Below are 27,183 nucleotides of genomic sequence, written 5' to 3'. Positions count from 1 at the left end.
AGGAACAGACAGGGTAAACGAACGATAGCAAAACAGTCATTCACTGGGGTATCCTGCGCAGGACAAGAGGAATTGGTGAAGTGTGGCCGTACAAACAGAACATGGCCAGTCCGCGAGGTTCAATCAAGGTGGCCTTGCGGCTGAAGGCGCCATTGGGCGGGCCTTGGTATAAGCTGAGCTCCAGGCGTTGGGTGGTACGACCAATAGATGGAGCCACATAGTGAAGGACTAATATTGAAGACAAAGCGATGTTTGCGGGGCGAGTGTCAGATGTCTCCGTTGGTAGTACGCAACATGTAGTCTTGTGTCGAGTTGTTTGTGTCGTAAGATTGGATTCGATTTAGTGATGGTACTCAGGATCCCGAGCACCAGGTGAGCCTTTGGCTGCTCGGAAGATGCTCGTGATCGGCAACATAGTCATGTTCTGGACGTCCGATCGGGTGCGTGCGTCATTGGCTGGGAAGCGAAAGACCAGCATGACACTCCCGCGGGGAGCATCGTCATTCCACATGAGCAAGTTGACTGCACCCCAACACAATGGACATCACGCCGATATTCAATCAGGTGCTCGCGAAGCACGATGCGCGTCCGATTGAGCCTCCTGTGTTTCGCGTCGAGGCCCTCGACGGCTTTGTGAGAGAGGCATACCGCATTGTAGGCCACGTTGCGCGCCTGGACCTGGCCAAGGTGAAAGCTAACTGGCACAGCGACGGCACATTGCAAAGCTACATGCAGACTTGAAGTCGATACGGCAAAGCTATCTCTCGACCGCACATGCTCCGCGCCGGAAGCAATACGCACGAACAGGCGCATCATCCGTCTCTGCAGACAAAGATGCCAAGTACCTTAGCGACTCACAGCGCAACGAGATCGATGCTCAGGCAAAACTATCGATACACCAGCTGAAAGATGCCATTGAAAAGCTAGGAGCTGCCGAGCAGGTGCGGCAGGAGACGCAGACGCAGGTCGCCCTCAAGAAGCGCGCAAAGCAGGGCCTCGGTGCACTTGGACGATGGGCAGCCGGCGGGGCGATCACAGCGAAGAGCGTCGAGGAGGAGATTGAGGAGGCCAAGGCGAACACGATCAAGGAGCATAGAAGGGGCATAATATGGACGTTGGATTTGCAGCTGGAGCAGTGTGTCCTGTTCCAGACCGACATGATGGAGATTAGGCACATGCGCGAGGTGGAGAAGAGCAAGAGCGTGTTATACAAGGCGAGGACTACAGGGCCAGGCAGCAGCGACTATGGTGGTATCAACGGTAGCCACAATGCAGGAAGCGAGTCTGGAGATTATCGAGCCAAGTCGACGTACAACCCGGACGAGTCGAGCGCGGCGATTGAGAAGCAGTTGGACCCAGAGCAGCTCCAGCTGTTTGCGCAGGAGAACCAGGACATGCTCAAGCAGTACGAGGACCAGCTCGACAAAGTCCGGTACGTGCTGCGAAATGCTCGTCTCGAACAGCTACTGACACGGGCAGTGCAACGGAAAAGTCGCTCATGGACATCTCGGAACTACACTCGACGCTCGCATCTAACCTCAGCATGCAGGAGACACACATCAACCAGCTCATCGAGGACTCGTTCAATACGACGGAGAATGTTGGGAGTGGAAACAAGGAGCTCAAGCGTGCGACGGAGCGGGGCAGTACGGCGCAGAAGCTGTTCTGGGCTACAAGCATATTCTGCACGACACTTGTCTTGTGGGACTTGTTCATTTAAGCGTGGAACAAGATGGCGTGGTGATCTGGGTAGCTAGCCAACATGTGAATATATCGCGCTACGTCTGTTAGTATCCCGTGTGCTCTGAGTGGACCAAATTTCCAGAAGCAGCAATGACAGCCATGTGGGGTCGGCATACTTGAACCAGCAGCTATGCAGACCCACTACCGTTCATGGCCCGCTACGCGGCAGCAAGTTTACTCATCGACGAAGCATTATGATGGCAAAGGCCCTGCATGTGAGAAGGGTGGTTTGGCCGGCATGATTGCGGAAGCGGCAGCTTGTGCCTCGGCTTGCTTGCTCACACGACCCTACGGCAGACCTTCCGAGCTTCAACTCTATATAATGCGCTGGCTGAGTGCCGTCACCATGTCAGCCAACTCTTGTTCCATCGTCTCGAGCCGGCCTCCCGGTTCTCCGCATCGCATCTTCAAAAGCAAACTGCGGGGTTTAGCGCGGGCTGGACGCGGCTTCCCTTGATTAAGCGGCGGCAGCGGTGAAACGTAAACGTGGGAGAGCTCATACGGCGTACTCATCATGCCAGACTCACCTGTCCCCAAGCCACTCACCTCGTCTCCTTCCACTACTTCCACCCAGACTTCTTCCACGACCCGACTCTCCCAGATATCCTCACACATCGAACCAATGGCTGCTACCGCTTTCGACGCGAATGTCGTCCCCCAGGCGCCTGAAGACCCGCTGTTCGGGCTGATGGCTGCCTTCCGCCGCGATGAGGACCCCCAGAAAGTCGACCTGGGCATTGGAGCTTACCGAGACGACAATGCAAAGCCCTGGATTCTGCCCGTCGTTAAGAAGGTACGCCCACCGCGCCTTCCTCATATCCTTGTTCAACATGAGCTGACAATGCACAGGCCGACGACAGACTCCGCGACGACCCCAACCTCAACCACGAGTACCTACCCATCGCTGGTCTCGCAGAGTTCACAACCGCTTCCCAGAAGCTGGTGCTCGGTGGTGACAGCCCCGCCATCAAAGAGAAGCGGGTGAGGATATCACTCCACCACGTCATGACTTGAGCTCACACCACACAGGTCGCCAGCTTGCAGACCATCTCCGGTACCGGTGCTGTCCACTTGGGCGCCCTCTTCCTCGCCAAGTTCTACAAGACCAAGAGCCAGCGAACCGTCTACTTCTCAGACCCGACATGGGCGAACCACTTCCAGATCTTCTCCAATGTCGGCCTCGAATACAAGACATACCCCTACTTCTCCAAGAAGACCAAGGGTCTCGACTTTGATGGCATGATCGGAGCTCTGCAGGATGCTGCCGAGGGCAGTATCATCGTACTGCATGCTTGTGCCCACAACCCCACCGGTGTCGACGCTACACAGGAGCAGTGGAAGAAGATTGCCGAGGTGATCAAGTCGAAGAAGCACTTCCCCTTCTTCGACACAGCATACCAGGGCTTCGCTTCAGGCGACCTCGCAACCGACGGCTGGGCGATCCGCTACTTTGTCGAGCAAGGCTTCGAGCTCTGCATTGCCCAGTCGTACGCGAAGAACTTTGGCCTGTACGGCGAGCGAGCAGGCTGCTTCCACTTCGTCACCTCCCCCTCATCCGATGCCGAGAACACCATCAAACGCATCGCCTCACAGCTCGCCATCCTCCAGCGCTCTGAGATCTCAAATCCTCCCGCCTACGGCGCCCGCATCGCCTCGACCATCCTCAACGACCCCCAGCTCTTCGCTGAGTGGGAAGACAACCTTCGTACAATGTCCGGTCGTATAAAGGAGATGCGCAAGGCGCTTCGCAGCAAGCTCGAGGAGATGGGCACACCAGGCACATGGAACCATATTACAGAGCAGATCGGCATGTTCAGCTTCACCGGCTTGACAGAACAGCAGGTGCTGAAGATTCGGGAAGACTCGCATGTATACATGACCAAGAACGGTCGTATCTCCATGGCTGGTCTGAACACGCACAACATTGACTACTTTGCCAAGGCTGTTGACAAGGTCGTGCGGGAGACACAGTAGAGTCGTGGCGTTCAAGGGATATAGCATCTCGTAAAGACTCTACAGGGGTCTACTAGCCAGGACAAGGCCGAAACCAGGAATGTGTTACGAATATACGAGATAGAAGAGCTAGCATAGACTAAATCCTCACCTCATTCGGAGCCTTGACTTCGTTCTCTAAGGCTTTAACATAATGCAGAGGTCCCGTTCCACTTGAGCAACTGCGCGAATGGACTATGTACGCACATCGCCCTAGTGAACACCCATAGATAATAGCTCTTCGGTTGATCAACGCGTATATACGCGTCTGTAGTATTTACTATGGCTTGCAACGTGGTAGTCATAGTAGCACAGTTACATCAACACAGAGTGTACAGCTCATACACATCACCCAACAACAAACCAAATAACTAATCTAAATCCCGACAAACGGCAGGAAAATAGCTAGTATGCAGAACCAATCACAGATTATCGCTGCATCATACTCCGTGCCCACAGTCTGAAGTACCTCGCAATAGCTCGAAACTACCAAGCCAGAGCTCCTACCCTAATCCTACGAGGACAAAATTCCCAGGGTTTCCTTTTTGAGCTGTGACCGCGTTCTATTGTAGATCAGGGTCGCTCTTGCTAGTAACACGAAAGCTTCACAATCCCGCTATACAAACCCTACAGAGGGACCAATATGTCTAGTAGCACAAGCACTTACCATTTCCCCGACATTTCGTGTGGCAAGGCGATATCATGAGGCCCTCCAACGAAGCACAACAACAGTGATACACGCATCAAGGATATGAACATCGACATCCATCTCTTCGCCTTGGACAATGAACAACTCCTACAACGAACCCGAGTAGCCACTCAACTTCATCGAACGAACAACCACAACGGCTCAGCCGGCGGTATCGAAGTCTCTTCACCCTTTTGTGGATTGCGAATACACGAAGTTGAGACGTGTTCTGCTTGAACGGTTCAAGGACAAATTGGATGCATGGCAAGAATGGAAATTGGTATATAATTGAATTTGCAGTAGGACAACGAGGATGTTGCTATTGATAGCGATACTAAATTATGAGTGGCTATGCATGACATGAAGGAAAAAAGGTGTGCAGCTGTTCTAGAGGAGACTAAGTGCAAGTGCTGCGTTGAACTACCTCGCATCTCAATGTACGGAGACCAAAGATAAGCATTCGAGGTTGTGTACGCAGTGCCAGACGAATCAGACGAGCAATTACACAAAAGAGTAGTACCAAGGTAGAGATATGAGAGTTTTATTACAGTAACTACCGTTCCTCGTTTCTGTACAAACTGGCCGAGCACCTTTTTCGACATTCTCATGACCTTCATCGCGTTCTCCAAAGCCTTGCAAGTACATTCGCCTACTTAACACCCTTACTATGTGTGAACCTCGCAATATTAACCCCAATATTCCAGCTGGTACCCTTCCTTTCTTTCTCCCTCTTATTCTTCTTCTCCTCGCGTTCCCGTACTTCGTCGCTCGACTCGAGGAGGCTGTCCCCACTAAGCCGTTTTAGTATGTCCATACTAGATGACGCTTTACGCAGGATGTTCCTTTTTGGTAGCGGCGGGATCAAGTTGCCCAAATCTGAGGTAAAGGATGGTAGAGCAGCAATGTCCGCGGCTGAGGATTGTAGAGATGCCTTGCTTTGCTGGGTGGTAATGTCTGGGTTCCGACGTTGGAGGAACATAGACGACGTGATGAGTGGTATGGAGCGGTCTTGGATGTCTTCTCCGTCATCCTTTGTGTAGCACCATGATGACTCGCTGGTTCCTTGCAGTGGCAAGCTCATTGCACTGCTGTTGCTTGACGAATAGACGGATTGCTGGTACGGCGAATACAGTGCTGTGGAATGAGGTTGTACAGTATCTCTGCGTTCTGGTTGTGGTCTGCTGAAGTAGTCTGTGGAAACTAAGTCTCTTTGAGCCTGCTCTGTTAGAAGAAAGGGGTTGTCTCGAAAAGCTGGGTGGTCTGACAGTGGGGGCGGTGGATATGTTGGTGTTCTTGACCGTACTGGTGGGAGACTTTGGGATGACCTGGCTATGTTATGTGGTATATCTACTGTGTGTGGACGTGTCATCGTTGTTGGTACTGTCAGACTTGCTTGTGACAAGCTTCTAGACAAATTGGATGGAAGACGCGGGGATGCGGATCGTGCGCGTGTGGTGGAAGTTTTGTGAAGAGCCCGCGACGCAGTAGGAGGCGGTGGTCCTGGTATTGACAGTGTCCTCGGGGCAACCTTCTGCTGTGCGTTCAACCAGTCTGGGGTGGCGCATACTGATGTTGCTAGTGCATCAATCTTCAAGCTGGAATGCTCAGCTTCGGCAGAGGTGAGAAGCTTCTCGATTGCTTCACGCAAGTCCTGTGGGTCGAGTTCGATATCCTCGTTTGAGACCTGCCCATCGATCATCTGAGAATGAGTTACTTGTTTAGAGAGCTGCCTTGAGTGAGAGCCGTCGGATGATGCAGTTTTACTATCCGAAAGCCCCGGTATTTCGCTGTGGAGATGACTCCAAGTATCTCCTAGGTGATCTTCTGATATCGGTGGTGCAGGAAGGCTTTGAGACGACTTGCGCAGTGGTCGAATGCATGCCCATGGCAGTGATTCTCGCATAAGCTCGTAGATATCAGGTACTGCTGGCAGTGTGTCCCATTCATCCAATTTCTTTGCGACCCATGGATTCTGGGTGCATCGGAGCTTTGAAAAGTAGGCGGAACATGCTTGGGTATTAGAAAGTGGATGACCGTAATCGGTCAGATCTTCCAGTACCGTTGTGAACTCGCTGTTGAAATCTTCGATGCTTGCATATTGATCGATGTGCAAGTTCAGGAAGTGGCAGAACGCGTGGTGGTATCCAGAAAAGTTGAACACGGTGAATCGCTCATCCAGCGCCTGTAGTATCTCCTGCGAGCTGTAGTTGGACGGAGGTAACGGTGGCCCGACTTCAAACAGTTCCAGCATCACTTCCTCTGCCAGCGAGAGAAAGATGTCGAGCTTGACCTCTCGACCTCGCCGTACCCATGATCTCCGCTCTTCGAGCAGGCTCGGTTGCATGTCTTTCGTCTCCCTTACGGAGATGGTCGAAGCTAGCCTTGGACCCGGCATAGGCATAGCTAAAGCGCCATTACAGTAATTCCAGGTATCTTTCATTTCAAGCGCGAATTTGACGCTACGTCGCCAGCGAGAGTATTCAGGCCCGGTAGAGTCAAGTTTCAGGAGGTGGACGCCGGGTAGACGTGGAGAGGTTTGTGTTTGCATTGGATTGCGTGCACTACTCAAAACGGTATATGATAGAGTGAAGGACACATACAAGGAAAACAATCATCGAGGAACCGACCGCATTTGAACATCACCGCACCCCGCGACACCCATCAGAAGCATCTCACCAGCGCATGGTCGCATGTACATCAGCCATTATACCCCAGCTCTTTGTTCCAAGGCCGGACTCGCACAACGCGAGCCAACCGTAGCTTGAGGCATATGGTCCTGTACCACCAAGATCCTAGAACAGCGTCGCACGTCCCGGGGCCCCTTACCTACACAACCCATGGGACGGTTTTGGTGCCGTTTGCATCCAATGTATTCCCTGGAGTGTCGCGGACACCTTGGCGTGGGTTGCAGTCAGCAGCAATGGCGTCGGGTACTAAGGTCCTGTAGGATGCGCGGCGCAAGCGAATCAAAGAGATGGAACGCGAGGCTCAATGGAAATTACTGGTTGTCGGAATCCGGCGGGGTTGTTTCGGGGAGTATCTTCGTCGCCTCATTCCCAACTCCGAAGGACGAGGACGCGGCTCTTCACGCGATCAAGGGAACGAAAGCATGTCGTCCGTATCGACGGACTGTGCGTCTTTTGCCACGCATGAGAACTTGAATAGAAGGACCTGTCGCATCAAACACACAGCAAAGCCATACGCAAAAGCACAATCTCTTTTAAGCTCTTGGAGTATTGTACACGTGCAAGCGGAGCAGTGGGGCAGGACGAGCTGTTAGTAAGGTTGAAACAGGACGCTTTTGGTGTGGGCAGGCAGACGACTCGACGTCGTGCCCAGATCGTTATCTGTTATTTACATTAATGAAGTAACTTCTCGTTTCTTCATCGAAGTATTCGATAGCAACCTCAGGCGTTGTGGCGGAGTGGTTATCGCGCAAGACTAGAAATCTTGTTCCTTCGGGAGCGTCAGTTCGAATCTGGCCAACGTCGTCTTTTTTGCTCTCTGTGGTTCTGTTGGAAGGCAGCTTCTGCTTGAACGTATAATTTTTGCAATCCTGTGCTCTATCAGCTGCGAAAGGAAAAGCCGTTCTCTGAAGGTTTACCCTGCCAAGCTTATTTCGGCATACGTGCACTTTACGGCTTGAACACTTCATGACCAACCGACGTACCCTATGCCACTGCGACCTTTTCCGTTCCCCTTCCGAGTGGGCACTGATGTCTGTAATATCTCGAGACTACGAGCCGTTCTCACACGCCACTATGGCGGCGAGCCTTTACGACCTCTGCACCAATACTTGAGACGAGTTCTTACCGATCACGAGCGCCAGTACTTCTGGAATCGTTTTGGGCCAGAAGAAACCATTTCCAAAAAGATAGATTCAGTCTCTCAATTCCTTGCTGGCAGGTATGTATACATCATACCACAAATATGGGCAAAAGGCTTATATGATGAAAGATTTGCGGCGAAGGAGGCTTGTCGCAAAGCATGCGAGCAACTGGACAGCAACGCACGAGGCTTCAAGCATATCATGATTCTACCCGTCAACTCAGTGGACCGCAATAAGCACCAATCTTCACGGCCCCAGGGCTTGATACTGGACAAGGTCTACGAGCCATACGCACCAGCTCCAAGTGACGCAGAGAATTCTGCCGATGCACGTGTCGCAATGCAACACGTAATGTCGACACTCGTTGATGTGAGCGAACTTGACGGGCAGCTGTGTGAGCTTAGTATCAGCCACGACGGCGATTATGCGACTGCAGTTGCTATTGTGCCAGTCACGGAAAGAGGGTAGGATCTCTGAGATTGATGAGATTTACTGAGGCGCTATATTGGAGCAAAGCAAGAGAGGCGTTGTTGGCGCAGTATATAACCCATTCAGTTGGTGTTGCTGAATTCATGGATCCTTCATCACATAGTAAAATTATAGGGTCTTAATCGAGCATATGACCCATGGTTCTCAAAAGCATACTTTGGTACAACGTAATCACCGCCGCCATGTAGGGCAGTTGGCATCACCATTCAACAGGAGTAGTTAACGTCACTAGTCGTGGTTGCCAGTGTACGATAAATTGCTGCCTGGAAATGTGGCCACATGCTCATGTGTAGTAGACAAGTACATAAACGCTGTAGATTTTCACCTAAGATCGTACATCCAAATATCAACGAATTATCTAGACACACACCACCGCAACATGGCTACCAATACACGGTCTATGTTTGACAAGTCCAACATCTTCGCGCCAGAAGTACCATCAGTATGGCAGCGCTTGCGGCGCAACCCAACGCTCTCTATAGCGCAATGGCTGTATACCCATCAGCCGCCCAAATCGATTCCAAACCCCACTGCTTTTCCAGTGAAGGTGGTATGCATATCCGACACTCACAACGAACAACCACGCGACCTACCATTTGGCGACATCCTCATTCACGCCGGCGACCTGACAGTGAATGGAACGTTCAAGGAACTACAGGTTCAACTGGACTGGTTAAGTAGCTTACCGCACCAACACAAGATTGTAGTAGCAGGAAACCACGATCTACTTCTCGATCAGACATTCTTCTCCCGCAACCCGCGACTTGTAGGTCTCGCAAATGAGAAGCAGCTGCAGGAACTACGCTGGGGCTCCATCACCTACATCTGCAGATCATCTGCTACTCTCGATGTCCGTGGTAGGAGTTACCGTATCTATGGCAATCCCATGACACCGCAATATGGCAACTGGGCGTTCCAATACCCAGACAGGGAAGATATATGGAGCAACACCGTCCCTGAAGCAACAGACATACTTGTCACACATGGCCCAGCTAGAGGCCACCTCGACTCTTCACCTTCGAACCCGTCTTACTTACATGGCTGTGCTCACCTTCAGAGAGAACTGTGGAGGGCCAAACCACAACTGCATGTCTGCGGGCATATTCACTCAGCGAGAGGGGTCGAGCAAAGGAGCTGGTTCTGGTTAGAATGGGGGTATGACGCTGTGTGTCGTGACGACAGACGCGTTGGTATTGTGCTGATGCTGTCTGTCTGGGTCTGGTCATGGGTACTATATGTGTTGGGACGAGAGAGGAAAGCGACTATGACGAGTGTCAACGCAGCTGTCGTTGGGGGTCAGGGTTTAGTTGAAGGCGAAAAAACTCTTATCGTGGATCTTGCGTAGATCTTCTGTGGATGACTGCAGAACCATGTCAAGCGTTAGGGTCCCTCTAGTTAGTCAACAAAGACTATATCTGGTGTTGGGACATTAAAGTCTGCGTGGTTTCCTACTGTCTATGCCAGCTTTCTGTGGAGTACCATACAGCGTGCAAATGTAAATTGTACACGAGCCTGGCTCAGGACTTCTGGAAACTCGTAAGAACCACATATACCAAATAAAAAAGTGGAGTTGGAGTTCTGGGTTCATGCGTGCCGTTACGCCCCACCGATCCTCGCGATAGCGACACAGAACACGTTTCGGGACGTCGAGTCCATGAACAGTGACCTTGTGAGGAGCCGCCAAATGTGGATCTGACAGGAAACAAACGCATAAGTTGGAATAAGACCAAAACGAATCAGAGAACGCTGGTGATTGACATGAGAACATGATCACATGGATCGGCATCAAGCGAAGGTAGAGTATAGGAGAAGAAATATAGCATGAACGTGATAACCGTGCCTAATGTACGTGCGGGGCTATATGTTGTGGTGGCTAAGAAATGTTCTTCCTTCTGTTGACGGGAGTGGTTTCGAAACGTTCAAGCGCATGCTGGCAAGACTAGTTTCGGCATATTGAACGACACTGGCATTGTAGCATATCGCTCAATACTACTGTATAAGGCGCGTGCAATGAACCAACTTCGATCGAGATAAATCACGTCTTTAACCGTCGAGGCGGAAATCTCCTTGCGATGGATAGGGGAATCCCCGTGGGCAAGGGGACAGCCCGATGCCGCGGTGCATTGGCTAGACTATTGGATCGGCCAAGGCTTGTCCACGGGTTTGCTCTCAATGTTCGCGCCTTCCTCGTACAGTCATACGCAAAAGTTGAAACGAGTCACAAACCCGCGAACCTCGGCAATGACGGGTTTGAATGCTTGTAGAACAAACACAGAGGGCCAATTATAGCTGTGGCAGGCCGTCATAGACCGAGTGGGAAAAGTGAAACGTTAGAGCACGCGATGTGAAGTTGAGGCGTCGATAGAATGGCGTCAGTCATGGTCAAGCTGACTTAAGAGATGAAGGGCAGTCCAGCCAGAAGGTACCGGTACTAGCAGCCATAGTCGAGGCTGTAGTCTGGGTGAAGGCTAGGCACGGACAGGGGCTGATGGCAGGCATACTTCCTACCTAGGGCACCTGTAAAGTTCATGTCGTTCCCTGGGACGCAAGCGTGGAGGCGGCGAGCAGAAAGTCGAAACCGGCCGTCTGCCCTAGGACGAACTTTGGCGAGTCGTAGCGACGACGATATGGGCGAAGCGCAACTGGCAGTCAAAAACGATAGCGTGATCAATGCAGCAGTTGGTCGCACTTCGGAATGACTGTGGACACGAGGCCGGCAAAAACGCTTGCAGAGTAGTGAAAGGAATTGTGTGGCTGCAGGCGATACACAGCCCTGCATTCCTTGAATGTCAGCCGAGAGTTGTCGTGGTGCCAAGTAGCGAGCGGTAGAGACGTTGGAATAACAGTCTGCAAGGCCACTGGGGAAGTCCCGCGATATTGCTTCCGAGGATGGACAATCAAAGCATGTCCACGGGTGCAGGTGCAGGTGCAGCATGAGGCGTGGTGGTGAGCGATCATCATCATTCGCATGCGAGTGGGACCCGTGTTATGCCGAAATGAAGGGCTGGGCAAGGGCAAGGGCAGCGCCTTCTCTCATTGGCCGCCTGGTGGTTGCTCCTTGCTCAGAACCCTCCGCATCGACGGTGGAGAGGAAGGCGCTGGAGATGGACAGCAAGACTGTATCTTCTGTCGTCTTTACGTCTCTCTAGACTTTGGGGGTTGATTGCAGTATCGTGAGCAAGGGATACCGTGTCCTGGACATTCAAGTGGGATAACCGGGGTATATATTACCCATGGCTAGTGCCGTTTGAGCACACAGCCGTCTGCACGACCAGGGCCTCGCGGCCAGATGCAAATTAATCCACAGGCGCATCGTGGCGGCATGCGCAATCTGCTGCTGATGGAGACACAATGTCCACTTTGCCTTTGCCTTTTCGTTGCCAGCGTCTCTGAGGTTTTCAGTCTCTTGTCATGTTAAACCTCCTCCATTGCATGCACCATTAACGTCAATACTCGACTACTCCCTCTCCAGCAAGCGCCGTTCTATTTCGCGACTATCGAACGCAGAGGCCCGCCGCCCGAAACCCTGCCTTTCCCCGTCGTGGACGCTCGCACTAGTGGTGAGCAGTTGGTTCTCCTGCAGGGAGCACACGTTAGCGACTCGCAGCCCATTGCGCTTGCCCTCTTCTGCCCCTCGCCCCTGCCTGCCGCCGTTTTGGCCTGGACACCTGGGCGAGTGCTGCTGCTGACGCTTGCCCGGTCTTCTTCTTCTTCTTCACTACCCGTCATCCACGCCCCAAGCCGACCTCTTCTCCACCACCCGCCGACAACCCCCCCCCAACGGGCGCATTCATATATCGACTCTGCGCATTCCCCGCCCGTGGCTCCCCGTGGCTCTCTCTCCCAACCGACAAGCACTCTTCTCCACGTCGCACCAGGCCTTACGCTCCCTTGCACGATTCTCCGAATCACGACCACTCTTTGAAAAGCAATATCGCTCCACCGTTGCAATTACTAGTAATTTGACCGTTGCCTATCAACGTCGTCGCCGCTCGTTTTAGCATCGCACACCACCTACGAAAACGCGCCCCCAACCCCGCTGGCCCTACCACGACGCGCACGTTCACCCGTTACTCAGGAACAAAGAAACCGCTCCCGCTACGAATTCTGCTTAATCGACAGCAACGACAACCACTTCGTCCGACCGCTACAATTCTTTGTTGCGCATTTGTTTCCTGGCTGACATCCACGTGTGTACCAACCTCCAATCGGCCTTGGTCCGGTACCGCGTGCTTCTAGACCACGCGACGACTATTCTCCGGTACCTGGTAGTGTCAAACATGACAGCGTAGACCCGCGACGACATCGAATACATTGCGACGACGCCGTAACTGCATCGTCGTCTATTCCTAGCTGCACCGACAGTCTAGTGAGTCACCCAGCTCAGCGACGCGCCTTCTTCGACGAGACTGACAGGCTATAGGTCCATTCTTTACCCATCATTGACAATCGTCAAGTACACTCGTTTACCAAAGCCCTGACAGTACGTTTTCTGACTTTCGCTGCAAACACCATGTCTGACACAACAGCAGGCTTCTACGTATATCGCCTTCGACACCCTCAAGACACCCAATCCTACTTAACCGGGAATATAATCGTAAACATGCCGCGCTCAACCACAGTATGGGCGGCCGCCCTCGTTCTGGCCAGTCTTTCTGGCTCTCCGCTCCTCACGACAGCAGAGGCTATGCCTGCACCAGGACCTCAACAAACCCAAGGCCGTCCCAGATACTACTTCCCTAGGCAAGTGAAGCGACAAATCGTTACAAACTCGACTACCCCAGCGGCTACCCCATCTCCGTCTCCTGAGCCCGAGTCAAGCAGCTATTCTGAGCAACTTTCATCGCGTCAGATGGACTTCCCATCCTTCATTGAGTCGCTGTTCCGTGGCAGTTCCGACACCTCGGCGCTCGCCTCCTCTTCAGACGTTAGCACCAGCGATGCCGACACGACCAGCACTCTGACTTCTACATTGGACGATCTCCCAACAACACTGCCCGAGGGCTCATCTACTGCATCTGCCTCAAAAAGCAGCGTCCTTTCCCCACCCCCTCCGCCTCCAGCCCCGTCAAGCTCCAGCGTTGAATCGTCAAGCCAAGCCCAGGAGTCCATCGTCGTGCCAACATCTGAGGCTGCCTCAACACCCACTCCCGAGGCGCCGAAAAGTGAGAAGCCAGCCGAGACTCCCATTGTAGAAAACCCTCCGGTTGGCTCCACCAGCGGTCTTCCCGAGACAATTATTCAGCCTACCTCGTCGCCTGAACCCATTCCTGAGCCGAACCCAACCACTGTTGTTTCCTCATCAGCTGCTCAGTCCTCTGCACCACCCGCGGCAGAAATTGGTACCACCAGCGGCCTTTCCGAGACCATTGTTCAGCCTACACCCACCGCGCAGAGCAGCGCTGCGTCTTCCACTAAAGCCGATAGCCCTATTCTGGGTCCTATCCTTGGCTCTACTGGTCTACTCCCTGACATTATTGTCCCGCCAACCTCTGCTGCTTCAAGCTCAGCCGCTGTTACGTCCTCTGCCGTCGACAACACCCCGGCCTCTTCTGATGTGCCCAGTGTCGTTGTACCGACTACCTCGACTGTCCAGAGCTCAGCAGTTACCTCCACCGGAGGACTGCCCGACGTGATTGTCCAGCCATCATCTTCCGCTGTTGACAGCAAGCCAGCTTCCACAGGCAGCATTCCCGAGACTATCGTGCTGCCAACTTCAACGATCCAGAGTTCAGCTGCTGCTCCTACTGGTGGGCTCCCGGAGACCATTGTCCAGCCATCCTCATCTGTGGTAAACAACGCGCCCGCTTCTTCTGGTGGCATTCCGGATGTTGTCGTACAGCCAACTTCCACTGTGCCTACCTCTAAGCCTCCTGGTATCGAGAACACCCCTGCCTCGACAGGCGGATTGCCCGATGTTATCGTTCAGCCTTCATCATCAGTTGTTGAATCGCCTACCGCGACACCAACCTCTGCTGGTCTCGTTGGCGGACTTCTCTCGTCGCTCCTCAACCCCATCATCGGTTCCACTGGTGGGGTTCCCACATCCGTTGTTCAGCCTACCCAGGCCGCTTCATCGACTGTTCCTCAGTCATCGGAGCAGGCTGTCGGTTCTACTGGAGGCATTCCGGAGACTATCGTGACACCCACTGCGTCTCCTGCTTCTTCTGCTGCACCAAGCTCTCCTGATGCATCAAGCTTCCTCGGGCCTTTCATTGTCCCTGGATCGACTGGTGGCATTCCTGAGACTATCGTACAGCCTACCTCTTCCGGCGGTCTTGTTAGTGGTCTCCTTTCGTCCGTTCTTGCGCCTGTACCTACTTCGGAGGTTGGCTCCACCGGAGGCATTCCTGAGACTATTGTACAGCCGACTTCGTCTGGTGGTTTGGTTGGTGGCCTACTTTCATCGATCCTTCCCCCTGCGGCCACTTCCGAGGTTGGTTCTACTGGAGGCGTTCCCGAGACAATTGTGCAGCCTACGTCATCTGGCGGCCTCGTCGGTGGTCTTTTGTCCTCGCTCCTCGCCTCGGAAACTCCCACAGCTACCTCCCAGGTAGGCTCCACTGGAGGTATTCCTGAAAGCGTGGTCCTTCCTACGAGTGTTGCTGCCTCTGGTTCAAGCGGATCACCGCTTTTGCCATCATCTGGCATCGTTATTGGAATCACCACTGCCTTGGGCACTGGAGAATCTGCTGCTCTTACTGCGACACCAACCCTCCTGAGCTCTGGAGCCATTCCTACCTCAGAGACTGCAGCTACTAGCTCTGGAATACTTGATATTCCAGGTCTTCTCTCGTCGGTCGTGTCGGAACTGCCTGGTGTTCTGCCTACCGGTAGCGGTCTCGCGTCCACTGCGCCTACTCCAGTACCATCTGCTAGCGCGTCTGGCCTCCTTCCTCCAGCGCTTTCTTCGCTCTTGTCATCGGCTGTTTCAGATCTCCCAGCATCTGCTGTGCCCAGTGCTTTGTCGAGCATCCTGTCAGGTTTGGACTCCGCTCTTCCCACCGGCACTGGTCCTGTCATTATCCCGACCATCTTGCCTTCAAGCCTACTGTCTTCAGGAATCCTACCATCATCCGGTGTATTGTCATCCTCAGGAGCGCTCCCTTCCTCTGGCGTCCTACCATCTTCCGGCCTATTGCCCTCTTCAGGTCTGCCAATTTCTTCAGGTATTCTTCCTTCATCTGGCGTACTTCCTTCTTCGGGTCTTTTGCCATCCGGCGCTGTGCCCACTCCCACCTCTGAGGTCGTGTCTTCGTCTGGTGTGCCTGCCTCCGAGAGCGTTGTGCCTACACCCTCAGAAACTGCCAGCGTTACACCCTCGGCGACATTCTCTGGAAGCGTCTTACCTTCAGGCACTATAAGCTCGGGCATCACTCCTTCTGGTACAGGCTCTGTTGGAACATCCGCATCAGCGGTTCCAACTTCCTCGGGCAGCTCACTCAGCGTCCCAGCCTCAGAAGAGCCTTCGTCGGCTACTTCGACTGCCTCGCCTAGCAGTGCTGCAGCTACCTTGACTCCTTCAAGCTCTGGTAATGCCACACTCAGCGATGCTCCCACATCGGTGTTCAGCACCGGCTCGGTTGTGCCGTCATCTTCCGCAAAGTCTACACCACCGCCAACATCCGAGACGCCTACATCGACCAAGACTGAATCTGCCAGTATTCCCATCCCAGTGACCCCAACTCCCACCAGCACGGCACCGCCGATCTTTTCCCTCAAGCCTACTGCCACAGACAGCGCAACTTCTCTCATCGTTGGTACTAGCATCATTGTAGAGGCTTCCACAATGCCAACCCCTAGCCCTACCGCCAGCACTATCCCATCAAACTTGCCCAGGATGATTGCGCCGCCTGGAGGAGTTCCTCCAGAGATCCCGCAAAACAGCTTCATGGGCCAAGTGTGCTTCAAGTGGCCACTCAACTACCCCTTCGTTTCTGCGAACGATGGTGGACAGCAGATTTTCCACTACCTGCCTCTGGCTATCGCTGACGGTTTGAACATCTCGTCTACTGAAGTCAAGAACTTCGGACTCAAGCCTCTCAACACCATGGAATACCAGGGTTTCATCACCACCCTGGCTTTGTTCACCATTCCTGCGGACCTGCAGACGAAGCTTGCAGCTCAGCTTCGCAACCCTGCGGATGCCTTCTGGAACAATAAGAACTCGACGGTAAACGATCTTACCACCCTGATCAACACGGCATGCCCTCTCCCCGCTGGCAAGCTTCCTGGTGACAACAGCCCTGCTAATGCGGCCGCCGAGCCAGGTGCTACTTCCACTGGTGGATCTGGTGATGGTGGTGCCATGGGAGGCGACATCGGCGCCAGCCGCAAGGTTAACTCGACCAGTGCCATCGTCGCCAGCAGCGCCATTGTCGGTGCTATTGCCTACGGTGCGGCCATGTTCTTCGTTGCTCGCAGATACAGAAACAAGCGCATGGCCCACCAGCGCGCAAGCTCTGTGCCCAGCACAAGCCGCATGACTTACGGCTCGATTCCCGGTGGCGCTGCTGCTTGGATGCACGGTGCCCGGAATGGGCGAATGACGCCTGGTAGTCGCGGCAGTCAAGGCAGCAGCAGCACGCAGGGACGCAGTATTCGGACACAACAGATTTCAGCTCCGGTCATGGCTGAGAACTCTCTTGGCTGGAACTAAGGCACTCCCGACTGTTTCATCCCCACACCGATTCTGTGTGGTTGTACCATATACTGGACGGGAGTGGCTCATCAACACGCATTGTTGACAAAAAGCCTTCCCATGTGTTTACATTATGGCGACCCGCTTTGTCTCATATCTACGACCATCTATTGTACCGACCTCAGCCAAGCTAGTGCCTTGACAGGATCTAGCCGCAGACCATCTCTCTCTCTCTCTCTCTCTCTCTCATCACTATCGTTCGGACACTTTCGCTCAAACCACCATAAACTTACCACTATACTTTAACATATATTCTCCTTTCACTGTATTTCTCTTCTAAGATACCAGTCTATGCTTGCGGACAAGCTAGACCGTTTTTTCCTCTCGTCGATTTGTCGATATATGGAATGGCTATATTTGCCACGGGTGGAAGGTTTGGAGTGTACGCAGAATCTTCATTATGCGTTGTGCATGCATGGGCGGCAGCGCAGGGGGCACTTGTGGGGAGGCTGTTGTTCCAAGTATATAGTTGTAGGGTCGGAACTGAAAATTTCACTTACTCGCTGAGAACCAAGAATATATGTGGCGTGAAGATGTGCAGATGTGAATTCGCAAGGCTCTGTATAGCCGCAACGTCAATGGACGGCTCGTATTGGACAATGACGATGTATAAGCTTGACTTTGTGGCTTCTCCTTTGGTGTGGGATCTACAGCGCGCAGTGAGCGGAGGCGGTAATGTTGCGCATTTCGTCTGCCATCGATGGTTTTCCGAACTACCACGTTGGGGAAGTAGCGACGTGAACCCTGTCGCTGTCTTGGCGCAGCTCCGCCGAACATCGAACACATTGCGGAGGACAACAGGCAGTTACACGCCAGCTTTTCCCGCGACTATCCTTTCTTCCTTCCCGACCATATACACAATCGATACCTCTTTACTCATCCTCGAGTCTTTCGGCGTCTGCCTGCCCATCTGCGGACTGGCTACTAAAGCCACGTTCCTATAATCCACCCCTCCGCAGCATATACACTTAAGCTACAACGATGCGTCTGGACGTAAAGGTACGCAACAATGCGCCCTTGGATATTCCCGCAGCAAAGGGTAAACCTAACTCGGCTATGATTATAGAGGCAGCTCTTCGCACGGTCGGAGCGTGTCAAAGGTAGGCAGTCTCGATAGACGCACATCAACTACCAGAACGTATACTGACATATCATAGGCATTGGTAGGAACACCAACTCTACTGAAGACGTTCGCCACTAAACCTGCCCAAAGACTTCCATCCAACCGAGCCATGGATCCTCACGACCTTGTACAGCGGTATGCATAGCTGGGAACCCATAACACAGACGGTGCGCTGACAAAAGCAGGACACGTCCATATCTGGTCGTACATATCGCAATCAATCGTCAAAACTTTTGAGCTCACTGACGTACCCGTACGCGCCGGTCGCTTCATCGCGAGAAAGAACTGGATAGTAGCAGGTAAGGGCCTGAGCAATTCAGATCCGCAGAAAGAGAGGCTGACATGACCGTTCAGGTTCCGATGACTTCCAACTGCGCGTCTACAACTACAACACTTCGGAAAAGGTCACATCTTTCGAGGCACATCCCGATTATATTCGCGCAATTGCTGTGCACCCAACACAACCTTTCGTTCTTACTGCCAGTGTGGGTAACAACTTCGAGGAATGCAAGGATCAAGCTAATATAGCTTCAGGATGACATGACAATAAAGCTCTGGGATTGGGACAAGTCATGGAAGTGTATGTGGACCTGCTGTACCACAGATTATGGCGTGCGCTGACATATTGTAGGTGTCCAAGAATTCGCTGGCCATCAACACTACGTTATGGGCATCGCGATAAATCCTAAAGACCCAAACACATTCGCCTCCGCGTGTCTCGATCGGACCGTCAAAATATGGTCGCTCGGCAGCTCAACCCCCAACTTTACCCTCGAGGCGCACGAGACCAAGGGCGTCAACTTTATCGACTACTACCCCCAGTCGGACAAACCATACCTCCTCACAACCTCCGACGACCGAACGGTAAAGGTTTGGGATTACACCACAAAAGCGCTAATCGCGACACTGGAAGGCCATACCTCCAACGTCAGTTTCGCCGTATACCATCCCGAGCTCCCCGTTATCATCTCTGGATCTGAAGATGGCACCATTAAGATCTGGCACTCGTCGACCTACCGATTAGAACAATCCCTAAACTATGGCCTGGAGCGCGCATGGTGTGTATCCTATCAGAAGGGAAGGAATGGCGTCGCGCTCGGATTCGATGATGGCGCTGTTGTCATCACCATGGGTCGCGAAGAGCCGGCTGTCAGTATGGATGGTAGCGGAAAGTTGCTCTGGGCAAAGAACAACGACATTCTCACCTCGGTGATCAAGGGCAGCGATCAGCTCAAGGACGGAGAGCGCCTCTCCCTTCCCAGCAAGGATCTTGGCTCCACTGAGCTCTACCCACAGGCATTGCTCCACTCGCCCAATGGACGGTTCGTTGCAGTATGCGGTGATGGCGAATACATCATCTACACTGCGCTTGCTCTTCGAAACCAAGCTTTCGGTAGCGCACTCGACTTTTGCTGGGCCTCGAAAGAACACGACAAAGACTACGCCATCCGAGAATCTTCCACTAGCGTCAAGATATTCCGCAACTTCAAGGAGCGGAGTGTCCTGAACGTAGGCTTCTCAGCTGACGGCTTGAGTGGCGGTGTACTCCTAGGTGTGAAGGGTCAAGGTGGCATTGGATTGTTCGATTGGGATTCTGGCGCTCTGGTCCGACGGATAGAGGTCGAGCCTAAGAGCGTATACTGGTCCGAGAGTGGAGAACTGGTCACTCTGGCCACAGAAGACACATTCTACGTCCTACGATACTCCAGGGAGAACTATCTTGAAGCTGTGCAAAACGGCGAAGTCGATGAGGATGGCGCCGAATCTGCATTCGAGGTAGTTTGCGACATCAACGAGAGGTACGTTCAAAGAAGTCATCACTAAACCCTCAAACTAACAACCTAACAGCGTCCGCACTGGTACCTGGGTCGGAGACTGCTTCATTTACACAAACAGCACGAACCGCCTGAACTACCTGGTTGGTGATCAAACATACACCATCTCCCACTTTGACTCCCCCCACTACGTCCTTGGGTATCTACCCCGTGATTCCAGGATTTACATTGCCGACAAGGATGTCAACGTGGTCTCCTTCGCCCTGTCTCTGGCAGTTGTTGAGTACCAAACGCTTATCCTCCGAGGTGATCTCGAAGCCGCTGAGGAGACGCTTCCTTCTGTGCCCAAGGACCAGAACAACAAGATCGCTCGATTCTTGGAAGGTCAAGGCTACAAGGAAATGGCGCTCAAGGTTGCCACCGACCCTGAACACCGTTTCGACCTTGCCTTGTCTCTCGGCGATCTGCAGCAGGCTGTTGCGATTGCTCGCGAGCAGGACACGGAACACAAGTGGAAGACTGTTGGAGACGCTGCCCTTACAAACTGGGATGTCAAGCTCGCGCAAGAGTGCTTTGTGAAGGCCAAGGATCTGGGTTCTCTCCTGCTCCTCTACAGTGCGACATCTGACACCGCAGGTCTCCGTGAACTCGCTGAGCTGGCTGAGAATGCCACAGCAAACAATGTAGCCTTCTCGGCGCTCTGGCAAATTGGCGATGTCCAGGCGTGCATTGAACTACTTGTGAAGACCAACCGCCTCGCCGAGGCCGTCCTTTTCTCGCAAACTTACAAGCCAAGCGCCACGGCCGGCCTTGTCAAGCAATGGAAGGAGTCTCTGGAGAAGGAGAACAAGACAAAGGTCGCTAGACTCCTGGGTGCGCCACCTCAAGACGGTGAGGGCGACGCCGAGATGTTCCCTGAGTGGGATGAGTATCTGCGGTTGGAGAAGGAAGGAGGAACTGTGGAGGATCTTCTGATTCAGGAGGACGACGCAGAGGCGGAGGATGCGGATGAGGAGATTGCTGCTGACGCCGAGGAAGACGAAGATGAGGAGGAAGACGACGAGGAAGACGAGGAGGAGGAGGAAGAGAGTGAAGAGGAGAAGTAGATGCCTGAGTAGAGTACTTCTGTGCTTGGTGGATGCATTCTAGCTGCAATTGGGTTTTTGCTGTGTGGTTGCTACACGTAGCGTACGTACGGTAACGGAAAACGATACAATGATATAGATGTTCAGCACATGTCCTGATTGAAGTTGTGATAATGTATTGTAGCATCATGTGACGTGGTATCGCCTCTCTTCCTAAAAGCACATGTCTAGTCCATAGTAACGCCCATCGCCGCCGATATATACGTTCGTGTCGTCTTTCATAACATTCCAACATGTACAGACATTTTTACAATACTTGCATGCCAGACGGTGGTAGGAGACTTGCTTTACCGCACGACTGCCTCGTTGGCTGCACCTTGGTACGCTGAATCGCGGAATTTGTCTTCGCCACTCGCTGTGCTGTCGCTGCTACTCGCTTCCTCGGACACGGACTCCTCTGATGTGGTGTGCACTCTGCTGCGTACGCGTGCGTTCATCTCGTCGCGTGTATCGTCGACAGACTCCATCTCGCGCAGGCCCTTTCCCCGACCAAAGAAGTCCTCTGTCCTTAGTCCACGAACATCACCCTGCGCCATTCCTTTACTGCTTCTCAGCGTGCCGTCTGCCTTCTTTCTCCTGATGTACTCCCTGACTGGGCCCATGGCCGCATCTCTACACGCCTCTTTGATGTCGGAACCGCTCATTCCAGCCGAAACACGGACCAGGTAGTTTAAATCGAAGTTCTGCTGGTCGATTTTGGTGCCGCGCAGAATAAGGGAGAAGATGTTATGGCGTTGTGTGGCTGAAGGGAGAGCGACAGGGAATTTCTTGGGCATGCGTCGGAGGATGGCTTCGTCAATGTCTTGGATGCGGTTTGTGGCGCCGAGGATACATATCCGCTGGGGGGTTGATGTACCGGAGGAGGTGCTGGAGGCGAGGCCGTCCCAGTGGGTCATGAATCTGGCGAGGGTTAGTCTTCCTGTGGTCGCAAGGTGAATGGCACCCTAGTAGAGAGATATGCGAACGTACTCAGCTTTCACCATGCCGCTGGCTTCGTGTTCGCCGCTTCTCCTCTGTCCCAGAACTGCGTCAATCTCATCGATAAAGACGATACTTGGTTGCAGTTTTCTTGCCAGACTGAACACGGCGTTTACGAGCTTGTTGCTGTCGCCGTACCACTTTTCCGTCAAGGTAGAGATGTGCAGGTTGATGAAGCAGGCACCTGATTCGTGCGCGAGGGCTTTTGCGAGCATAGTCTTTCCGCAACCGGGAGGGCCGTATAGGAGGACACCGCTGGGTGCGCTGAGAAGCGAGGAAGAGTGCGAGTAGAGGTGGGGCATGGTAAGAGGGTAGATGACGGACTCCTTGAGCTCTTCAATTATGGAATCGAGGCCGCCAATGTCTAGAACGTGTCAGCTTTCCATTGCGCCTAGGCTTCAAGCATACCAATTCGCGTGCGCCAGACGCGACAACGTATGGAACAAAGCTTGAATGAGTTTGTGACGTACCCTCGAAGCTCACAGGAATCTCCTCGGGCGCAACAACTTCCATGGCAATGGTCTGTTCGTAGGTATTCAGATGGAGATCCTGTATTCTCGGCCGTCGGGGCCTCGACTCTGTATCTTCCTCATCTTCACTGTCGTACTCGCCATAGCTTTTCCGTCGTTTGCTTGTGAGGATAGCGTCGAGTTTACGGGTTGCAGCTGAGGCTTTGGCGCGGGCTTCTTCTTTTTGTTGGGCTTCAGGGTCGAGGCGCGTGAGGAGGTTGCGGATGACGAAGTAGGCTATCAGGGGCTATGGGGGACTTAGAAGGTGCTTTGTAAGACAGCGAGGGGTATAGTAGGTGTGGGGGAGGATATGGCGCATTCGTGGGAATGGACCTACTGCAGCAGCTGCCATGAGGATGTCTGGAAGATAGCCGGTGAGGCTACTCTTCTTGTTCGAGCTCATATTGGCTTAATTGTACTTTTAGAGGTGCTTTATGATACGAGAATGGCGTGGGATTGTGCTCCGAGAGCGAATGCCGGGTCTGCGAGTTGCTAGAGCGTGCGTTGTCGATACCAAAACTAAGGTTCCTGACCTGGAATCGGCACGCCACAACTATGGAACCTGCAGCCGCGGCTACAACCACCTCCGGCGTCATACGAGCTCCGCTCCGCATCGCATCGCCGCATACCTTGAACGACACAATTCACACACACAACCATAGTCACCATGGCTGCCATATACAAACCTACAGAAGCGATTGCTCTCCTCCGCCCAACATTCCTATTACCGCGTATACATGGCTCAAGTCGAAGGGCGCATGTCGGGCGCATCGCCTTCTCCACTACCCACCATGCACAGGCTACACAAACCTCGACGAGCAGTCCGACTCCAAAACCGCAGAGGAAGTCTATTTCATTGACAGGCGACACGGGACAAGTCCGATGGTCTGATCTATCACCGGGCGAAAAGGCAGTGCGGACAACCCAGCAGAGTTTCAACTTTGTGGTAGTCCTGGTAGGCATAGTAGCAACCGTACAGCTTCCCCTCAGCAGATCCCTCTTTGGAAGCGCAATACTAACAACAAGTCCAGGGTGGCGTAGGCTACTTTCTTTTCTCGGATGTCTTCAGCCCCTCTTCCAAGACCGCTTACTTCAACCGCGCGACCACCCTCATACGTCAGGACGCCCGATGTCAGAAACTCCTCGGTCCCGGCGCTGAAATTGCTGCATTCGGTGAAGGATCTTGGTCGCGATGGGCGCGCAACCGCTATCTCAGCAGCACTGAAGAGACGGACAAGTGGGGCACGGAACATCTGCGCTTTAGGTTCTATGTCGAAGGTCCACTGGGACAAGGCGTCGTCCATGTGCATTTGACCAAAAGACCAAGTCAGAATGATTACGACTACGAGACCCTCGCCGTCGACGTCAAGGGGCATCAGAGGATTGACCTCATAGCCGGCAACAAATCGAGCAGCGTCGCACCCAAAATTTTCGGGGCGCGGTGGTGGTGAAGACCTAACAATCTCGGTGCATTGCATACGGTAGTTTGAAAGGGGTTTGCTGGTGGAGCTACGAGTCATTTATCCCAATCCAGACTTCTCATTTTTTGCTGCTGAATAGGTAGCCCGTTTGAGGCAACGTGCAATTTCCTCTCCTCCCTTTAGAAATGCCTTTCGGTGCGTAAAGAAATGAGAGAAAAGCAGGGGCAAGGCAGGAAGCTGTGCGCTCGTGTACCACGGACTGCAAGACTCTTCCTTTGCTTGGGCAAATTTGGGCAGCAACACGGAGCTAGATGACTGCGTCCATTACTTGTGCTTGATCAAACTGTGTCGCTCGTGAGACCATGGGATGCGGCACACGAGGATGAGAATTAGCCCATGACCCTTCCCAACCATTGAATCCAGCTCGGCCACGTTCGCACACGTGCGCCGCAGCCTTGCAAATCAAACATTGCAACGAGCACTTGAGCTCTACCCACTGCAGAATCAGAATACCCAACACAATGACCGTTTCCATCTCACCCGCACAACCCAAAGACGCAGCCCACATCGCCGCCCTCCATGTCCAAGCCTTCAGTTCAAACGTCCTCATGCGAGCCATCTACCCCACCCCTGCTATCTGGACAGCATTCCAGAGCAGTGTAGAAGACAAGTTCATGGCTGACATGCACGATCCCAATATCACGGTACTGGCCGCCCGGTACATTGACAAGGCCGATATCAGAGAAGAAGGGCAAGGTAAGATTGTAGGTTACGCAGTATGGTACCATCCTGTAGGAGCAGAAGAGAAAGGGTGGAAACCGCCGGCTTGGAAGTTGCCAGAGGGTACTGATTGGAGTGTCTTGAGGCCTTGGTTAGCAGCTGCTGCGAAGGTTTCGCATGAGGTTATTGGAGATACGCCACATTATGGTGGGTGATTTTAAGCCCATGGAGACGGCCTTCGCAACGGACTAATTCGTGTTACAGATCTTACCTGGCTCGCTGTATCATCTGATTATGCTCGCCAGGGAATAGGTACATCGTTGCTGCGCTGGGGTCTTGACTTGTGCGAGAAAGAGAGTGTACCTGCGTGTTTGGATAGTACCGTTGAGGCGATGGAGACATTTTATCAGAAAGCTGGGTTCACAGAAAGGGGCAGAATCAGGTTGGTTGTGAACGGAGAAATGTACGAAGAAGTTGCTTGTGTTTATGAGCCCAGACGACAGATGATGCCACAATAGAGCAGCGCTGAACTGCTTCTAAACCTGATAGTCCTAGCCGTCTATGTCAATGCTACCTTCAAATCTCTAGGTGTTTCGCCGTAATTCTGCACTCTTTAGGGTCTTCACGACGATCTCCTTCTCACAAGCATAGCCACAATTCCGTCTGCCAATCTCTTCGTCATCATTAAGCCAGGATCATGATCTGGGTTGACCTCTGCGACTATCATCCCAATCACACTCTCGCTACCCAAGAAAACCTCCAAGGCCGACATCATGTTCGGAAACGTCACTCCCGTGAAGTTGGGGACGTTTGCCAACGGAAATTCGCCTGGATCGATAGAATCAACATCCAGATGCATCCAGATAGCTTTGTGGTTGCGCTCCAGGTGTTACAAAGCGTCACACGCACGCGCCTGCGGATGGAATGCGACTGCTTCTGACGAGAAAACTTGAGAGTGCTCTTCATTGAGATAAGCTAGGTGCTCACGCTTGTTCCCAGGGTGAAGGAGATTTGTGCTGAAGAAGACGGTGTTGGTAGCATCGCAGAGCATATCGCGACTGAGTACGGGATCGGCATTCGAGTCGACGAGTGCCCCGGGACGCGCCATGAGCTGCGTCATGGTCTAAGGGTTGATTACGAATTCAGCATGTGTCATACCCAGTCTGTACATGAGTGTTACTCACCATGCTCGCAAAGTAGCCGTTCCAATCGGCGTCCCCTGGTGAATGCATATCAGTATCTGCATCGATATACATGAGACCCACGTCCGTGCCGTAGGATCGATACTGTCTTTTAACGTGGGAGAGGATGACCGGCAGCATGCAGCATTCGCCACCAAGAATCAATTGGAAAGCACTGGGCTCTTGTCCGAAGTTCTTGATCATCTTCCGTCGCACTTGGCGAAGGAGCTCCAGATTGTCAGCTCTGTTGCGGATGTCGCGTGGTACGAAGGGACTTGGCTGGTAAGTCATGGTTTCTTCGAGCACATCTAGTTGCTGGGACGCATCATGGTAACCCCATATTCCACTATCAACAACATCCACATCTGCTTGAAGCAGTTTTTGGCGAACCTTGACTGCTTTGAAAGCCGTGGCTGCCCCGGACTTCCCCGGGATGATAGAACCACAGTCTGCTGCCACATAGGTCACGCAGGTCTTCTGTGTAGTCTCCATTGCGGTAACGTACGTGCTAATGCTGGACCTGAAGGTGAGTGTATAGAGTGTTCAGAAGATGATGGCAGGTGGCCTCAGTCGCAGGATGCTGTGAAGAGTGATGAGTCCAAGTAGCATGTTGCTCGCAGGACGTGCATGACAAGGTATGATTGCAACCACATTGCACCTGCTTCTACATGATGAATGGTTGATTTGATTCTGCAGTGTACTATTGTCCAAACCTTGGCGTAAGCTGGAGCAAGTCAGCATCTGGTACTGTGTCTTTGACGTCGCCTTCATCCGACAGAGATCGTACGAGTGACATGAGACAGGCAGGCTTCTAACACTTCGACGCAGTGAAATGACGAGTGACATGACGGAATGTGCAAGCAAGGTGCAAGTTGCGATAGAATGGTCG

At 52.9% G+C, this 27,183-nt stretch overlaps 11 protein-coding genes across 11 annotated transcripts; 8 read left to right on the top strand and 3 right to left on the bottom strand.

The window, feature by feature from the left end:
- Positions 1–537: 537 nt before the first annotated feature.
- On the top strand, positions 538–1,720 carry ALTATR162_LOCUS1657 (uncharacterized protein; the record flags this gene model as incomplete). The annotated part of the gene is made up of 3 exons (XM_043309255.1): positions 538–654; positions 708–1,432; positions 1,480–1,720. 3 exons carry the CDS (start codon positions 538–540, stop codon positions 1,718–1,720), a joined length of 1,083 nt encoding a protein of 360 aa, XP_043165190.1.
- A 537-nt stretch (positions 1,721–2,257) lies between these two features.
- Positions 2,258–3,717, top strand: ALTATR162_LOCUS1656 (uncharacterized protein; the record flags this gene model as incomplete). Its single annotated transcript, XM_043309254.1, has 3 exons — positions 2,258–2,536; positions 2,593–2,724; positions 2,773–3,717. The coding sequence occupies 3 exons, from the start codon at positions 2,258–2,260 to the stop codon at positions 3,715–3,717; spliced, it is 1,356 nt and encodes a 451-aa protein (XP_043165189.1).
- A 1,355-nt stretch (positions 3,718–5,072) lies between these two features.
- On the bottom strand, positions 5,073–6,824 carry ALTATR162_LOCUS1655 (uncharacterized protein; the record flags this gene model as incomplete). The annotated part of the gene is made up of 1 exon (XM_043309253.1): positions 5,073–6,824. One exon carries the CDS (start codon positions 6,822–6,824, stop codon positions 5,073–5,075), a length of 1,752 nt encoding a protein of 583 aa, XP_043165188.1.
- A 1,272-nt stretch (positions 6,825–8,096) lies between these two features.
- ALTATR162_LOCUS1654 (uncharacterized protein) lies at positions 8,097–8,720 on the top strand (the record flags this gene model as incomplete). The annotated part of the gene is made up of 2 exons (XM_043309252.1): positions 8,097–8,329; positions 8,381–8,720. The coding sequence occupies 2 exons, from the start codon at positions 8,097–8,099 to the stop codon at positions 8,718–8,720; spliced, it is 573 nt and encodes a 190-aa protein (XP_043165187.1).
- A 400-nt stretch (positions 8,721–9,120) lies between these two features.
- ALTATR162_LOCUS1653 (uncharacterized protein) lies at positions 9,121–10,086 on the top strand (the record flags this gene model as incomplete). The annotated part of the gene is made up of 1 exon (XM_043309251.1): positions 9,121–10,086. The coding sequence occupies one exon, from the start codon at positions 9,121–9,123 to the stop codon at positions 10,084–10,086; it is 966 nt and encodes a 321-aa protein (XP_043165186.1).
- A 3,258-nt stretch (positions 10,087–13,344) lies between these two features.
- On the top strand, positions 13,345–17,400 carry ALTATR162_LOCUS1652 (uncharacterized protein; the record flags this gene model as incomplete). Its single annotated transcript, XM_043309250.1, has 1 exon — positions 13,345–17,400. The coding sequence occupies one exon, from the start codon at positions 13,345–13,347 to the stop codon at positions 17,398–17,400; it is 4,056 nt and encodes a 1,351-aa protein (XP_043165185.1).
- A 1,023-nt stretch (positions 17,401–18,423) lies between these two features.
- Positions 18,424–21,446, top strand: ALTATR162_LOCUS1651 (uncharacterized protein; the record flags this gene model as incomplete). The annotated part of the gene is made up of 9 exons (XM_043309249.1): positions 18,424–18,441; positions 18,509–18,542; positions 18,600–18,605; positions 18,656–18,700; positions 18,751–18,864; positions 18,920–19,050; positions 19,100–19,145; positions 19,197–20,364; positions 20,414–21,446. The coding sequence occupies 9 exons, from the start codon at positions 18,424–18,426 to the stop codon at positions 21,444–21,446; spliced, it is 2,595 nt and encodes an 864-aa protein (XP_043165184.1).
- A 326-nt stretch (positions 21,447–21,772) lies between these two features.
- On the bottom strand, positions 21,773–23,375 carry ALTATR162_LOCUS1650 (uncharacterized protein; the record flags this gene model as incomplete). Its single annotated transcript, XM_043309248.1, has 4 exons — positions 21,773–22,385; positions 22,455–22,827; positions 22,934–23,219; positions 23,310–23,375. The coding sequence occupies 4 exons, from the start codon at positions 23,373–23,375 to the stop codon at positions 21,773–21,775; spliced, it is 1,338 nt and encodes a 445-aa protein (XP_043165183.1).
- A 264-nt stretch (positions 23,376–23,639) lies between these two features.
- ALTATR162_LOCUS1649 (uncharacterized protein) lies at positions 23,640–24,423 on the top strand (the record flags this gene model as incomplete). Its single annotated transcript, XM_043309247.1, has 2 exons — positions 23,640–23,927; positions 24,004–24,423. 2 exons carry the CDS (start codon positions 23,640–23,642, stop codon positions 24,421–24,423), a joined length of 708 nt encoding a protein of 235 aa, XP_043165182.1.
- A 491-nt stretch (positions 24,424–24,914) lies between these two features.
- On the top strand, positions 24,915–25,631 carry ALTATR162_LOCUS1648 (uncharacterized protein; the record flags this gene model as incomplete). The annotated part of the gene is made up of 2 exons (XM_043309246.1): positions 24,915–25,320; positions 25,378–25,631. The coding sequence occupies 2 exons, from the start codon at positions 24,915–24,917 to the stop codon at positions 25,629–25,631; spliced, it is 660 nt and encodes a 219-aa protein (XP_043165181.1).
- Positions 25,632–26,002: 371 nt separating this feature from the next.
- Positions 26,003–26,786, bottom strand: ALTATR162_LOCUS1647 (uncharacterized protein; the record flags this gene model as incomplete). The annotated part of the gene is made up of 2 exons (XM_043309245.1): positions 26,003–26,236; positions 26,298–26,786. 2 exons carry the CDS (start codon positions 26,784–26,786, stop codon positions 26,003–26,005), a joined length of 723 nt encoding a protein of 240 aa, XP_043165180.1.
- Between the last annotated feature and the right edge of the window lie 397 nt (positions 26,787–27,183).

This window comes from Alternaria atra (assembly GCF_907166805.1).
Source record: "Alternaria atra isolate CS162 genome assembly, contig: 21, whole genome shotgun sequence".
In the NCBI taxonomy this organism is placed as follows: Eukaryota; Fungi; Ascomycota; class Dothideomycetes; order Pleosporales; family Pleosporaceae; genus Alternaria; species Alternaria atra.
The sequence above is the reverse complement of the archived record's forward strand: the minus strand, read 5'-3'. Positions and strand labels throughout refer to the sequence as shown.